Genomic DNA, 15,839 nt, shown 5'->3' on the forward strand with positions numbered 1-15,839 from the left:
ACCACGAGTGGCATGGCTCATAATATCTAGTGAGCCAGAATTCGCATACCTTGGGCCAAGAGCATCTTCGTTGTGGTGTCATTAATTAGTGCACCCCTTATTGGATGCAGACATTGCCTGGAGCAATCTTGGGTGATGCTAGCATAAAATAGCATCCCAAAATGATGCCAACATTGAATAATGTGTGACTAGGCAAAATCTACAGCGAATACCCATTCCTAGACAGAAATATCATTTTAAAGCAAAGTCAGGCAATCCCAACATAACAGCCATCATGGGGAAACTACACAATTGCCAATTGAATCAATATTGTTTGTTTCTGTCCTTTCTCCCCTCTCTTCCCATCTTAATATCAACTGGCTGTGGCAGTCAAGTGTCACTGCTCTCTGATTTTTAAGTCCTTCTTTACTGCTTTGCTCTGCCTTCCTGTTACTAATCCATAACCATCCTGTACAGCAAGCACCTGCTAACGTGTTTACAGCCCGTCTGGTGTTCTTTTGGAGGGATTTACCTGTCTTTTTAGTGTGATTTCCAATCTGTTTATTGGGCTGAATTGCCTTTAGAGACCACAGCCTTTGTGGTGTATTGCTTTATTTGTTTCTGTCTTTTTCCCCCTTCTCCTCCCATCTGCATAGCAACTGGCTGATGCACTCAGGCATCCCTGTCCTCTGTTTTTAGGATTCTTCGTTACTGCTTTGCCCTGCCTTCCTGTTAGCAATTCATAGCCATCCTGCACAGCAAGCACCTGACAAGGAGTTTACAGCCTGTTTGGGGTTCTTTTGGAGGGATTTACCTGTGTTTTTCATCTGATGTCCAATCCGTTATTTGTTCTGGATTGCCACGAGAGGGGACTGCCATTGTGGTGATGTCTTTTGTTTCTGTCGTTTTTCCCCTCTCCTCCCATATTCATACCAATTGGCTAAGGCTCACTCTGCCCTCCCCCTGCCCATCTCCCAGCCCCACTCCCACCCACCCCATCCCTGAAAGGGTCATCCATCTCGAGGAAGCACTCTTAGGAGTGAGTCCCAGGGCAGCCTTGCCCGGGCAGTCGGCAATGGGCCAAAGGCAAAGGGCACCTCCATCGCCTGTTTGCCATGGGCGCTGTACAAAGCTGTGTACTGCTAAAAACAGGTAAAGTGGCAGGACGGGAGCATAGCCAGTGCTGTGCTTTCTAAATCCTGCACTACCTTATTACCTTATCACTACTACACAATTCTTACCACTGTTTTGAAGTCTTGCTATACCCCAAAGCTAGACAATGCATTGCATTTAGATTAATATTTGAGAGTAGCCAATGTATTGCACTTAGATGAATCTATGCGGGTAGCCTCTATATTGCATTTAGATACACCTTTGAGAGTAGCCATTGTATGTGCATCTAGATGAATCTTTGAGGATAGGCAATACTGTATTACACTATGTTCATGTATATAGCCAATGGCCAAAATTTAGCCGCACTTTGAATTCACACCCATCTAAATCCTGCTGCTTTTACGCATCCAAGAACAAGGCCAGGGCACATGGGTACGTAATACACATCATGCCCGTGGATAGTAGACGAAGGCACGGCCACCGACTCGCACGCATCTCTTGTCATACACTACTCTAAAACACATTGCACCACACCTCTGCCATTCGAATGCTGCCATCCCCACAATAGAAATTCAGTCTAGCTGCACACGTAATGATTCTCCTGCTTTTACATACTCTCCAAACTGCATCTCAGCACCCATCCACTGCATGCACTAATCTAAGACACATTGCACAACACCTCTTCTTTTAGAATGCAGCTATCCCCTACAATATAAATTTGGTCTAGCTACATACATAATTATTCTCCTGCTCTCGCATACCCTCTATATTACCTCTCTACACCCATCCAAATGCCTTCTCAACATGAGTGACTAGCAGGGACTTGGCCACCCCTACCGACCTTCGTATTGGCTAAAATGCACACACGCATTCCATAATTCTCTGACAAATTTCCCATACGCAGACTACTGTCCCCCAAGGGCATTCAACTTACAGCATGTTGGGATCATACCAATGCTGAAAGGCGCTATACAAATGACAATCACATTACATTACAACATCCCTTACCAGTGGATCATATATCACTTGCCCACGGAATAGCTATTCTTTGTCAACATCAGCTTTACGATGCATGGGTGAACATCAACATGGCATTATGCTCCTCCTGCAACATAATTGAATAGCAATCTCTAGGTCATGCCTGTTGTACCAAAACCGGTTTGTGGTGATCAGGGACCATCAGTGCACTCCAAATTCGCAGTATAGTGTTGTTTCCTAGCAACACGATCTTTAATCTAAAGTCAAATAAGCGGCCCCAAGCACCACTGTTGTCCAATGGGTAGCAGGACAGAGTCATGCTAAACACTAAAAATGACATGGATGGGTAGTAAGGTATAATATGACAGTACAGAGAGACATGCCTTCTCAGGTAACTGTCTGTGGAAGAGACCTATTTGGTCATACCATATAGTAGCCAATAGGGTGACTTAGATTCATAAAGGTATTATGCCTAGAAGATCAAGTTATACACCTTTTGGAAATATTCCTTTTAACTTTGTGGCACGTTGTATGCATCATCAATAAAGAAAGAGCATATTAGCTAAGTGACTTATAAATGAAATCGCAACTGTTGAAACAAAATAACCACATTATAAAATATATTGAAAAAGGGGACAATGGGTACAAACCGGAATAAGCTTACTGTACCAGATAATGTCTCAACGTAAATTTGTGACTGAATGTAAATTCAGCTAGCCATTGAGTTTGGGATTGGTGAGACTTTGTGATCAACTCAGCAGTGCATGACATACAGAAGAGAGCATTCTCTGTTCCAGCATGGAGTGGTGAACAATAACTAGCCCCATGAATGCTGTGCTGCCTGAGTTTTAGCGAGTCAGGAGTTTTGAAACGCAGGCACTAACTATTGATATTTAGCTGCAATTGTAAGTGGTTTACATATTCTGCAGTTATTCTGCCTGAGTGTTTTTTCAGCACCTTTTCGGCTCCCGCAACTTTAGCATCTGGCTTTTCTCTATAGCAGGATGGAGGCTGTGTCCCAAGCTTTCCAGCACCGCCATGCTGGATCCTACTGTGTTGCTGCTCTGGTGCAGCATCTTGGTGGGCCAGGAATTCGACAGCTGCACTCCTTCTTGCCTGATCTCACTAACTAAAAATGTAAAGGGCACTTGTCTCCTTAGATGCTTGTGAGTCTTTGTACTGGCAGCCATCTTCATACTCTAGCCACCTTTTCTTCTGACACTGGTTATCATTTTTGGACAGTGATCCGTTCCGGTTCCCTGTTTGAGCATAATTGATATTCATATAAGCAAGGAGATAGCATGGATTTACATTAGCTCTATAAAATCCTATAAACTTCCCCATCCGCTGTGGTGTGCCTCAAGGTGCTTCCATCTCTCCTGTATTATTCAATCTTTACATTAGATCCCTTGGTGCACTCCTCGACAACTTGGGTATCATTTTTACAAATTACGCCGACACCCAGATTGTTCTGGAACTCACAGGGAACTATGCCCCAGATGCCAACACTCTGTCCAACATTTACAATCACATTGATAGTTGGATGTTTGAGAATTGGTTGTGCCTGAATGGAACAAAAATATTGAGTTTATGATCTTTGGTTCTAAACAGGCTAGGGTCAAACTGTGCATAGACTACAGCAGCTTCCTTCTAAAAGACAACAAAATGTATAGCCAACAGAAAGTCACCTCTTTAGGGGTTCAATTGGAAGCCTCTCTAAGTGCAGATGCTCACACAACTTATGAGAAACATACATGCAGTTATCACCTATGCTTCCTAAAGAACATCCATCCCTACATATCCGAGAGTAATTGTGCTACAATCGCAAGAGCTACCATATTGACTAGACTAGACTACTGCAACTCCCTTCTCATTGGCGCTTCCTCCTCTAATCTTTTGAGATGTCACATGATCCAGAATGATGTGGTCCGTATTGTGACAAACACCTGCAGAAGATCTCACATCTAAGATCACAGGAGGAGATTGCACCAATTACCTATTAAGGAATGGATTGCTTTTAAAGTGGGTTCCTTGGTTCACCGTTGCCTTTTTGGCTCTATTCCAGATTATCTCAAATCCTTGGCCCCTCCATATCGGCCTGCCAGATCCCTTCTCTCTCCAGGCTTTGGGTTGATTCAGGGTCCCACAATGAAATGCACCAGGGTTCTCGGTAAATCCTTTCCAGTAAAAGCAACAAGTCTCTGGAATGCCCTGCTCCTTGCTCTCAAACTCAACCCAAGCTTGATATGCTTTAGGAGGGCTCTAAAAACCCTTCTTTTTAACTGACTGATCTCTGTCTGATTAATACAATCTGGCTCTTTTGTCGTGGTTTATATTGTTCTGTTCTAATCGTGTTCATGTTTGCGCCCTGATGGCTGTGGGCTGCCGTCGCACCACAAATACATAAATAAAAATAAATAAAACACTTGACAAAGCCCATTGGAACGTATTCCCTTTCATTCAAAATGTTGCACTTTACCATCGGGAATGGCCGAGAAAGGAATTAATTGAGCAGAAGAATGTGTCACATAGGCCCATGAGATGGAGACAGGGTTCGGAGATTGCATTGTGAAATGAAGAAAGACAAGATGGAGCTCACTTGATGATGACACATTACCACCTCCTCCTTGTGGCATCAGTCTTTGTGCAAGTATTTGAGGTGTCCATGTTTCCATGGAAGCCTGCACAATGGAAACCTGGGAACACTTCCCAACGTTTCTCTCCAATCAAAACCGAGAAAACAGTTGAATGTTTCATTGAATGCACTGCTTATGATCGGTTTATGGCTTGAACTGATGCGTCCCCACTTTAAGAGATAAGCCTTGATTGAGTGTTAAGTAATTTTGATTCCTTCAGACTAGCAGTGTTGTGAATCACAGTCCTTGCAAGAACTGCTACACAGACATAACAGTCTTGGGCTACACCAGTCCCAAAGATCCCATTTGGAGAATGGCAGCTTCAAGAAGCCACAGCTGCAGTTGGCAAGCCTACCCATAGCAGTTGCGGAAGGCAACCGCATTCTTGGGCCCCCAAACTGCAGGTATCCCTGCCATGTGATTCTGGGTGGTTGGTTCTGATTCCAACTCTGAACACTTCCATTTTGACAAGGCTCTGGTACCCATTCAGGTTTTCAGAGAGGAACACCCTACCAGATGTGAGTAGTCCTACCGTCTCCTGACATTTAGGAGTCCTGGTCAAAACTCTTGGGCCATGAGATATAATTATTCCACTGAAGTGCGACATCACTGTTCATTATGCTAAACCTATGTTAGCCCTATCTCCCTCTTGTTGATACTGCGACCTGTTTCTTGACATAGCACATGGTGTTCAGAAAATCTCTCAAAAAATGTCAAAGCACTGTGTCTTCAATGTTACCTGGCAGCTCTTCTGGTGAGAGGAGTGTAGGGGAGCAGGTGGATGCCTCTGGTCCCTGCCCCCTCACCACCATCCTATTGGAGTAGCGGACAAAGAGCTACAGTTGGGAACCCATGCAACATTCCTATACCGCGTCAATTGTATGAAAGACCATATGCGCTCATGCGGCTATTCAGATTGTACCCTCACGTAGAAGCAGAAGAAGGATGCTACCAGGAAGGGTGCCCACTACCACGATGTCAGAATGTGGTTATAATGTAATATGGATGAAATCTAAGTAAAGTCTGAAGATGACAGAATAATGTCCTAAAGGAGACCTATGCCGAAACGATATGAAAATACTTAAAACGGTAATTGAAGCACAAAGAGAAATATGTACCTAAAGGCGAAGTAATCGTCAATGTAAGAAGATGAAATAATGTGCTGACCAATGACTGTAAATACGCTATAACGCAAGGTACAAAAAATACATAGAAGCTTGCTAAAAAATAGATATAGATACAACATTTAGGATTGCATTGGAAGAAAATGGACAACGGCCTGTGTTAAGAATCAACCCTGTTACCTCAAAAGACGAGCCTAGGATTGCAAATTGGAGAAACTGGTAAAGAAGCTGTTTTTACATGCAGAACAAGGGAGTACCTTGGCTAGGATCAAGAAGGTTATTTCGTGATATGGGTGCAAGGCACAAAGGGAGTCGAAGGAATGGAGTGCATAAGACATATTTCTGCTAAGATTAGGAGAGACAAGGACATGTGCAAGTGCCAAATACTGAGCAAGCATAAGGGCAAAATCCTATGTGAGGTAGAGTGAGCAAGTCTCTAAAGGCCTCAGAGTGCAATGACACCCTGTTCAATAAAAATCAAATGGTCTTAAATAACACATGACTCAGAAGTCAAAACCAAGGGCTATTCATTAAAACCCAGATGGAGATAGTGGTCTGTTCATACTGCTCAATGTTCCAGAATAGTGAGCAGACTATGAAGTCAACTACAAACAGAAGGCATTGGCTAAGGATCAGGTTGATGGCATACGATGGTCTAACTGGGAAAACAAGAAATGAATTGACGCATCTCAAGTCCCTAGGTTTCATTTCTACTCACTTGATGCTAAACAAGCTGAAAGTCCAAGATTCGATGGGGTTGCCAATCAATCATAAGGTCTGCCATGCACTTTCACATACAATGTTGCAGTTACCAATCCGCTGGCATATTCTCTGCTATAATCAGTATACTACGTATGTAGAAGTAGCTCAGGGCATGTCCTACAGACAAGGGACAGCCAATGAGATATTAACACATATGATTCTATAAGTAGATATATTCCCCAAATACAATCCCTCCCGGTAGTAGTTTTTGCAAAATGCTACGTAGGATGACATCATAGATGACGTATGAAAAATTATATAACTCTCTATACACAAGAGAAAGTGTGATTGTGCATGCATCTTTTTTGATAGCTGTACAACTCCCTGCTTTCTTTCATTGAGATTAAAGCAGTATTTTACCATCTTTCCTGGGTCTGAGCGGTTATTTGGTCTAAGATGTTTATTGCTAATTCCAGCTAGTGCATAGAGGGCGCTTCAACGTGCTACAGCACAAGAGTGAGCTAGCCCTATAATAGCTCTGTCCATTTGGTCCTTTCAGCTACAAGACGCCAGAGAATTCTTAATCAGCACTGTGTTTTGGAATTTGATCTGCTCTCTGTGCTGAAGTATTGCTCTCTGAAGGCTGCCCTCTCAGGCTAAAGCCCAAACAACTGACGTGCCAAAACTAGAAACCAGGCCACAGTAAAACACCTCGGAGTATAATTCTTTGAGGTTAGCCTGACTAATTGCCCTCGCAACCCATTCATCTCTGTAACATTTCCCTGATGTTGGTATTCCAGTGATTACAGGCCAGTCATCCTCTCCATTATATTCGGCTGTGTGAGTGGAGTGTTGACGAGGACTCCAACCAAACGGGGTCAGATATTCTGACCAAACTCTCACGTGTGTGTCTAACTTGCCTTTCTTTTGGGAGTACTGCCTGCTCGGTTGTGATGGTTTGGTTTGATTTAACGACAGAGTACTGGGTGTCCCAGAAGGAAGGCACAATCTGTATTTCAGAGTTGATCACAGAAACACTTCTCTCTCGTCTAATAGTGCTTCCTAAACATTCTCAACGTGTAATAACTGTTCCGAAGCTACATTAACACTAACTTTCCCCAAAATTCGAGATGCAGAAAGAAGGTTGAGGAACCTGGTCACATGCAAATCAGGTTAAGTCCTATATGCTGGTCGTATCGGGTGCGGGACTCCTGGCAACCATAAATTGTGATGTCCGAGTTCTACAAGTGGGAAAAGTACCACCCCCACTCCCCAAACCCCCCTCACCCAACGGTTCTACTGTTCATTTTTAAGCTTCGTTTTAAAGCTAACAAAGGAGACCTTTAGAGAGAAGGGCACTAGGACAAGGTGTGCAAACACAGATAACGGCACAAAGGTGGGATTGGCAGTGTCTAAACATTTACACCACACCACCCCTTTTCATTAGCTGACAATCTGGGCAAACAAGACGGTGTTGGCAGGACAAGCCCGGCCTTTGGGAACAAGTGTCTGACAGGCCAGTGCCCTATGAAAGGCCAGCGCGTCTGGGACAGAGACAATTACATGTCGAGCTAGCAGGAATTCTCTTCTAGAGCAAGGTGCAAGCAGTCAGCTTGAGATCTCGTCCTACAGTGTGTGAATATCTGTCAGCTGGAGGTTGCACCTAGAATACTGGTTTAGCCGTCATTTTGCGAACTCTCGTAGGGCACAGGTAAGCAGTCAGGCGGAGGTCTCTCCGTGAGCACAGGTTAGCAATTAGCTAGAAGTACGCTGAAGCACTGTGGTCTGCAACCTGTGGCACTCCAGATGTTCTGGATATGGACTACTACGCCCATGAACCCTCACCTTTGACAATGCTGAGGAGGGCTGATGGGAGTTGTAGTCCAAAATATCTAGAAAGCCAAAGGTTGCAGATCCTTCATAGTATTGGCAATCCCATCAAGATCTTTTCTAGAGAGAAGCTCAACAGTTAGCTTGAGATTAGCTAGAGCGGTAGGTGAGCAATCCGCTAAACATCTTGCCTAGGGCACCATGAAGGTAGACGTCAGCTCAAGATCTATCCTAGAGTGCCTGGTGGCTTTCACATGAGAGGAGCAACCGGTAAGCTGCAATTGGTGAGAGAATGCAACCGGTTAACAGCAATGGGCTAGAGAATGCAACCAGTTAGCAGCAATCGGCAAGAGAACGCCTTTAGAGATCTGAGGAATCGCAAGCAGATCCCGGAGAAGATCAATGGGTCAAGAATTAGTGGCAGGTCAAGATTGAGGGTCATATGTAGAACTGTGTGTGAGTGCAGAAAGGGAACACAGGGGCGTAGGGGTCAGCATTTGGATGCACCAGCAGTGCCTTGAGTGTGTCACGAAATGGAATGAAAGTGGCGCAGAGGGTCGTGAGTGGGTCTTTGTCCTGAAGAAGCACAGATGCTGCGTGCCGTGCATTAGGAAGCTTTACATGGATCCAAACATTGAAATGAGTCATTTTTGCCATCGAGGCTGATTGATGTGGATTTGCAGAACGGATGCCCTCGTGGATGGGTTTACTAGTCAAGGTGCACTCTACCTCGCTATCCTGTGTCTCAGCTGAAGCCATGGCTCCCTCACAAATCCCCAAGAAGAAACCCCAGGCTTCGCTCGAGAAATCCAGAATCATTACTGGAAATAACAAAGGGAATGAATTTGGCTTCCACAGCGGGGATATGTATTCAGAGATGTGAGCACGGCAGAGACATGACAGCCCATCCTCCTTCTGCCGCCCCCTGCTATGAACCAATTAAGGTGTCTAATGGATGCTGTTGCATGTGTCGCAACTAGTCTAGGAAATGTTTATTAAGATGGTTGTATCGCTTTATTGGTTGCGCCACGCACGTCAACTCTCTGGCGCTGGCGCACTGTTTCGCTCACCTCAGCACCCACAGAGGGCCAGGCTGCACCATTTTAAACAATGTGCCAAGACCTTGAGAGTCCTCAGAAGAGAGATTTGGGTTTTTGGAGCATACGCTACTGTTCTAATAGAAAAGGCACAGGTTCTGTGATGGAGCGTGCAGCGGCCTTCACTGCGCGCCAAAAGAAAAATGGCAGCGGAACACACAGAGCTGGATCTGCGGAAGTCACTAAGTGAGCCTCCCCTCATCTTTCTACTTCTTGCGGATAGATTTCATCCATCAGCTGTGATTATTGGACAACGTGGCTTGAGCCTCATTACTCCATCCTCTCAGGTTGAGTGTGTAGTCGCGGGTTAGGATTCTTCATGGTCTGTGTGGACTTGTCACAGTGGAACTGGTGTCACAGGCTTCGCTGTGATCGGGGTGTGCTTCCCTGGCTTTCCACCCATATTTATTCCCTTTGCTCCATACACCGTCATGACGCATGTAGTGAGGTTCCATAGTTCGTGCCACATTTACAATCATGCAGGGGTCAAGTCCTAAGCAGGGGGGGGCTCATTAACATACCAATTGAATGTGGCATCACCTGAAATTAGCATATCTAGGTGGCCTCTGAAAAATGTGGTGGAACTCTGTCAAAAAGTGTGGGGACTCGTCCGCTCGCGTGGACCCTCGACTTGAGCCCTGCAATCAAAGAAGTCACTACTTGGGCTCTCAAAAAGCGCTGGCCAGAATTAGAATCCCAATGCACAGAGAGCGGGCGCAAAAATGATTACCGTGGTTAAAGGTTAGCTCGTCATGCTGTTTAGTGTCTCGCCAGTCCTTTAATCAATCATGTTTTAAAAGGTTGCAGTTTTCAGAGTTCAGTCGCTACACTGGGGAAATAGGGTGGTATGGTGGCGGGTTCTTAAACCTACAAATATTATATGGGCAATCTAAAGCATGTAAAAATATTAAAGGTTATTGAAAATTTCGTAATTGTTATATTATTAACTACTTGTGTGTTGTTTAACGTAGGAGCGCATGCACGCCATATATATGCAGCATATGAGTGATGGAGTAGCTACAGGTTGCAAAATTATACATGCGCTTCTGCCTCGGTTCTTTACTACGAAATAGAAAAGGGACTGCAGTGATGTGAAATAATTGAAGGCTGGCATCACCTGCATTTTACCGGCACGAGCGTGGCCATCTGAGATTGGTTGCAGAGGAAGTAAAGTGGGCGGGCACGCCCACAATATACCGGAAGACACAGCAACACATTTTCCAGAGTGCATGGCCCACCTTCACCTCTGAAACCAACGGCAGTTTCGCGCCACGGGAAGTTTAGTGGTGCATTCAAACCTGAGAGGGCTGTGTAACTGGTTTTCTGTTAGGCTTTCATTTTGGCCTATTGTCATGTTTCTGGAGGGTGGCCCGGAAATGCTGCAGAATGGAGGGTTATCTGTTTTTTTAATTAAAACGTTTTGAACCTGAAATCGTTAGAGGTAACAGGAAAGGGCATCAGGGGAAGGTCAGGTAGGAAGGTGGACAAAGTCAAGGGGAGCTTATGTTCCGTTACAAAGGAGTGGAAAGGTGACCCAAAGGCCAGCTAAAGGAATGAGGGTGAAAATTAAAGAAGGTTCCCGAAAAAAAGGCCAAGAAATGGAAGGCCAGGTGTGGGGGCAGAGTCGCCAGTGAGGGAGGGTTGTTGTTTGTTCATAGTGGGAGGTATTGGTATATATGTTTTACAGTATTAGAAAGATGTGTGGGGCATTTTCTAGTGTGCAAGGCGATGGATCTAAAAATACATATTCTGAGAGTTTGAATCGCCTTTCATTAAATGTAACCTTTATGCAACATACACATATGTGGGACATCTGTGTCAAGCGCTTGCTCCCATAAGCCCCTGTTGGATATACCAGACTGCAAAGGCTTTTTGTGTGTTGTTACTGTAGCTGCACGTGTGGTACCTGCAACTGACATGAAGCTTCCCCATATTAAGGAAATCTATATTCAGTGGTTAAGTGGTAAATTATGCACAAACCCCAAGGGCCATCGTTTGAAAGGCCTGTCCCACTAGGCGCAACTTCTAGCCGCTTAAGGATGACAACGCTTCTCCCTCTACATATGAAAGTTGCCCGTTCGACCCCACCCAACATTTGCACCCCTCCATTCTTCGGTCAATGCGGCCAGTTACAGAGTGTTGACACTAGCCGCGAGAAATCGCAGTAGTGACTTGTGTATCAGTCTTCAGTGCTTGCACTGATAACAGGCCACCCCTTTGCAGCTCCTTCGGTTTACCCTGGTGCTGGGCGAAGAGGGTCCACCCCTTTACACTGGGCCCAGACAGACCATGACTGGGGCTCCTCCATAAAGGCTTCCAGCTCCAATAGCAGTGGCCTTCTCATCGTTTCTTGTTTGTTTCCTACAAGACCACAGGCCAAGTGCCCAAGATACGTTCTGGTCTCCAGATTGCCAACCCTGCGTATGCTCTCAACCTCCTGTTATGCTCGAGAAATGACCAACAATAATGTATATCTATCTCAGTCGTTGCCAATTAGCTGTAAGTTGCCTGATTACTCCTTTGTCTTGAGTGTCTGGTCTTAACTTGAACACTACTACATTCAGAAGCCTCTGGGCCACATTAAAAATAGATTTGTTTGATGCAATCCTTGTGTTTTATGGATCTTACTCCGCCAATGACGACATAGGGCATGTCTGATGTTTCTGATGCCCAACTCTCCTACCACCTGTCCATCGGGCTCTTCCTATCCAGACATTGTGATAAGCCTGGGTACTTTCCTAAGCAATTTACCACCAGAAAAGGGTGCATGGTCTTAGGTCAAATGGCATGAACAGGTCTACTGAACTGAGCATCTACAGGAGGCTCCGACGATACTTTCGGAAAATGTAGCAAGACGAGATACAGTTTCAAATAAATGTTGTACTATTGTAAATTATCAGAACAAAGAGCCTTTTGCTGCGCATTGCCGAAAGGCTCTTTGTTCCGATATTTGTTTCACCACAACTGCAAAGATATATAGACACAAGAAGTGCAACTCTACACCCACTTTGAATATTAATAGGTTGGAAGTTGTATTCAAGAGCACATATGCCTCAGAAGAAGAGTAGTAGCTCGAAACACGTGTCAGGCTGACTCAGAATCCGATTGAATATATGCGATTGAGCATTAAACAAGATTTTGGACATGTGCACAGTGTGAATGTATCATTGTTTGTATGGGTTACTTAATGTTGGTGGTTTGAGCAGTAAACCCCAACAATCGGTACACTCACCTGCCGCGACTTGTCCCTGTATACATGCATACCTAATTTGGTATATTACTTAACTATGTAAGCGCTTGGGTTTCCAATCTTTTTTTTGCTCTCTTTGTTTGTTTCAAAGTTATAGTTTGCATCTCAAATGGAAGTTAAATTTGTGTCGTGCCACAGAACTGCTTCTGGTTCCCCAGACATAACTCCTACTTACTAGGCGATGCCGGATACCCAGGAGCTGCTTTGAGCTCCTGCTTATCGAATTCTTATTTCAACCTAACATTACTACATTTATTGTGTATTTGATAAAAAAATATATATATATTTATTTTCAACATACATACAATATTCTCTGGTCCATTATACCATTCCAAAACCAGAATGGCTTTAGGAATGTTAAATGGTTTTGCCCAATGCTGGATGTACATGCCTCATTTAGCTCCTGTGTTACAGTTCAAAGCAACATACTTTTGCTGCAAGCATCATATCACAGTAAACACACTTTGAGGTTGTGTATTGCTAAACTCTATGTGCAGCGCTGCTGCTAAATAGGCCCCTTCCCCGCACCATTTCAAACCTTATGTACAACTGGCCCTATGCATTGCCCAAAACATTTCAACAGTGGTTGCTCCCCTGCTGGCTGGTGCATGTTCAGTAAAGGTAGGGAGAGCATTTTCAAACCGTATGATCCTCTTAACAGTGTTTTTAAACGGAGAGCTACCATAGACTACCCAAAATGCATTGAGATGATTCTCAAGATGGCGTCGATAAGAGTTTCTCCTTACTTCCTGCTTGCTCGTTGGTATACATGTGGGCAAGGGAGGCGTTACTTGCCAGGATGAATACCACAGTCCCATGACATCATACTGAGACGCAGTGAGATGCAGAGAGTTGTAAAGATCAAAGGTGGGGTTACCTGCTGGGGTTCAGATTGGACGAGGGCCATCTTCAGATCCTGTCTGCCAGCAGCTCCCTGTGATGTGTGTATGCTATGTTAAAGAGAGAATCACTTACTCTGCCCCACTTTCAGCGTCACCTTCATGCCCTTGGAGAGGCAGGCTCCGCCCTTCACGTTCTCCAGCCCTTCCTTCGTGCCGTCCGAGGTGGCTGCAGAAAGACAAGAAGAGAATTAGAGACTCGAACAAAGAGTTCCAATCACACAGCCAAGGAAGGCCTCAAACTCCCAACAGTGTCGAGCAGCCATGCTAGAAAAGACTCAACTCCTGCAAAGAAGTACTCATCTGCTAGGTAACATGTGCAATAAACCATAAACCAGCTATGACAACCTCCCAATCCTAGTGTGCTACAAATATGTCTCACTTGATTTTGCATAACAACTTTGTAACATAGCATAACAAGTAACATAGCACTTGCTGTGAAACAAGTTTGTAGTTTCAAAACATTGAAAACCACAGGTGTTGACATGGGCAACCCAACAACCACCCACGCTGATATAGCAGCCAATATAGTTCGAACACGTGGCTTTCAGAGTTGCAGACACATCTCATCAGCGTTTTTAACAATGGCAGTATCAAGAGCTTGAAAGCAGATGTGCTTGGGAGGAATAGAACCCACTTTCAAATTAGAATCAAAATGCACTAGTCTAAAGAAAGGTACAGAAAAGACAGTATTTGATCAATTTAATCATTTATAGTGCCCCCACCACAGCCAGAATGGTGTCCAGGCATGAAGAGCGAGGGTACAAACTAGGCAAAGGGCAGCTTCTGAATGGAAATTAGACTAAAATGACCCTTTGAATGTGCAATGACCCATAGCATGACTCCATAGACTAGAGCACTGCAATGCACAAGTGTATGCGCCGCAGGGAGAAAATTGCGCCAGCGCCATGGAGAGATGAGATTGCGTGCAGCTCGGCGAGCGCGCAACAGTCCTCACCACTGATTGCCTCTGACGGCCATCACGGGCCTGTGCCTCATTAGATCAAGCACGCTCGCCATGGCCGACCCAAAGTGGGTCAAGCTCTTCCATACTTTACTTTCCCTGCGGCAGGGCCACCCCCAATTCCACTCTGCTCCCTTCAACACACAAACAGGATTGCCGTTTCACTGCCATCCACAAGAACAATCAAGCTGTTGCGTCCCGGGGTGTTGGACCCAACGCAAAAGGACACCACTTGTTAGATGAAAGAACCTCTATATGCTATTCTCAATCACGAGCTTAAATCCGAGTTTAGCCAATCAGATAAGACCCTGAGAACACGTCCGACCTCCGCAGATTGACTTAATTGCTAAGTGATGTGGAATATTTGAAAAGGGAAGAAGGCAGGGGACGGGAGGGCTTGCTTCATCTAGCATTGGTGTCTAGAGATGTGCCCGACGGCCCTGAAGAGCTGTCACAGAGTGGGAAAAAAGCACAAGACCTAGAAAGACCCAGGCTGTATCCTCCAAGGTTGCCCTGCCCCAAAGTGCACATCAACTCTGCTAATTATTTTTGCTTTATGTAAAAGGCAAATAAATACCCCTTCCCTACACCCTGCCCATCCTTGTTTAGTGCCCAACTAACTGGAGAAATCACTAAAATAGCAGCCCCCGCGCCCCTCCCACAGCACGGTGCGAAGATTGGTTCAGTTGCAGGGCAGTCTGAGATGTTTGAAAAGGGAGGGAAGCGGAGGGGGCCTCGCTCTGGCTGGCTGAGGCGTCTAGCGAGATGCCCGACGGCACTGACTAGCTGTCATAGACTGGAAAAACAGACCGCAGAAGGGTAAAAGCCAACAGGAAATTAAAAGGACACCTAAAAACAGAACAGTAATAACCTGGGCACGGACACGACGAAGTTCTTGACCTAGAAAGGATTATATTCAAATGTGTGCTTGTATTCCCACCTTGCGCCATTTATTTGGCAAGCCAAAGCACGGATGCTTGAGGGAAACATCTTTAACACGTTAAGAAAATTTAATTTGCACGGATTGTGGTTTCCATGATATCATGGAGGGCAGCGACTGAGCAGCTGTCGAGCAAGAGGCAGCAGTTTTGTTCTGAAGACCTACAATGCTTGGCGTGTGGCTAAATGCTGACGCCTTACAGAGGAACTAGCCAGCCAGGAAAGCACCTGAGCATTCAGACAAATTCTAGCCGCCTTCTCTGCAGCTCTGACTCCAGTGCTGCAGGTCACAACCGGAATAGTGTGCCTATTTCGGGAGGCCTCACTG

At 45.1% G+C, this 15,839-nt stretch overlaps 1 protein-coding gene across 2 annotated transcripts in view; it reads right to left on the reverse strand.

The window, feature by feature from the left end:
• EFNB3 (ephrin B3) overlaps positions 1–15,839 on the reverse strand; it is a 409,020-nt gene that overhangs the window by 33,778 nt on the left and 359,403 nt on the right. For both annotated transcript variants that reach the window (XM_069646279.1, XM_069646280.1), the window contains exon 3: positions 13,685–13,777. In XM_069646279.1, coding sequence (XP_069502380.1) covers positions 13,685–13,777 — 93 coding nt within the window. The remainder of the gene's footprint in view (positions 1–13,684; positions 13,778–15,839) is intronic.

This window comes from Ambystoma mexicanum, chromosome 1p (assembly GCF_040938575.1).
Source record: "Ambystoma mexicanum isolate Mex_15411 chromosome 1p, UKY_AmexF1_1, whole genome shotgun sequence".
Lineage (NCBI taxonomy): Eukaryota > Metazoa > Chordata > Amphibia > Caudata > Ambystomatidae > Ambystoma > Ambystoma mexicanum.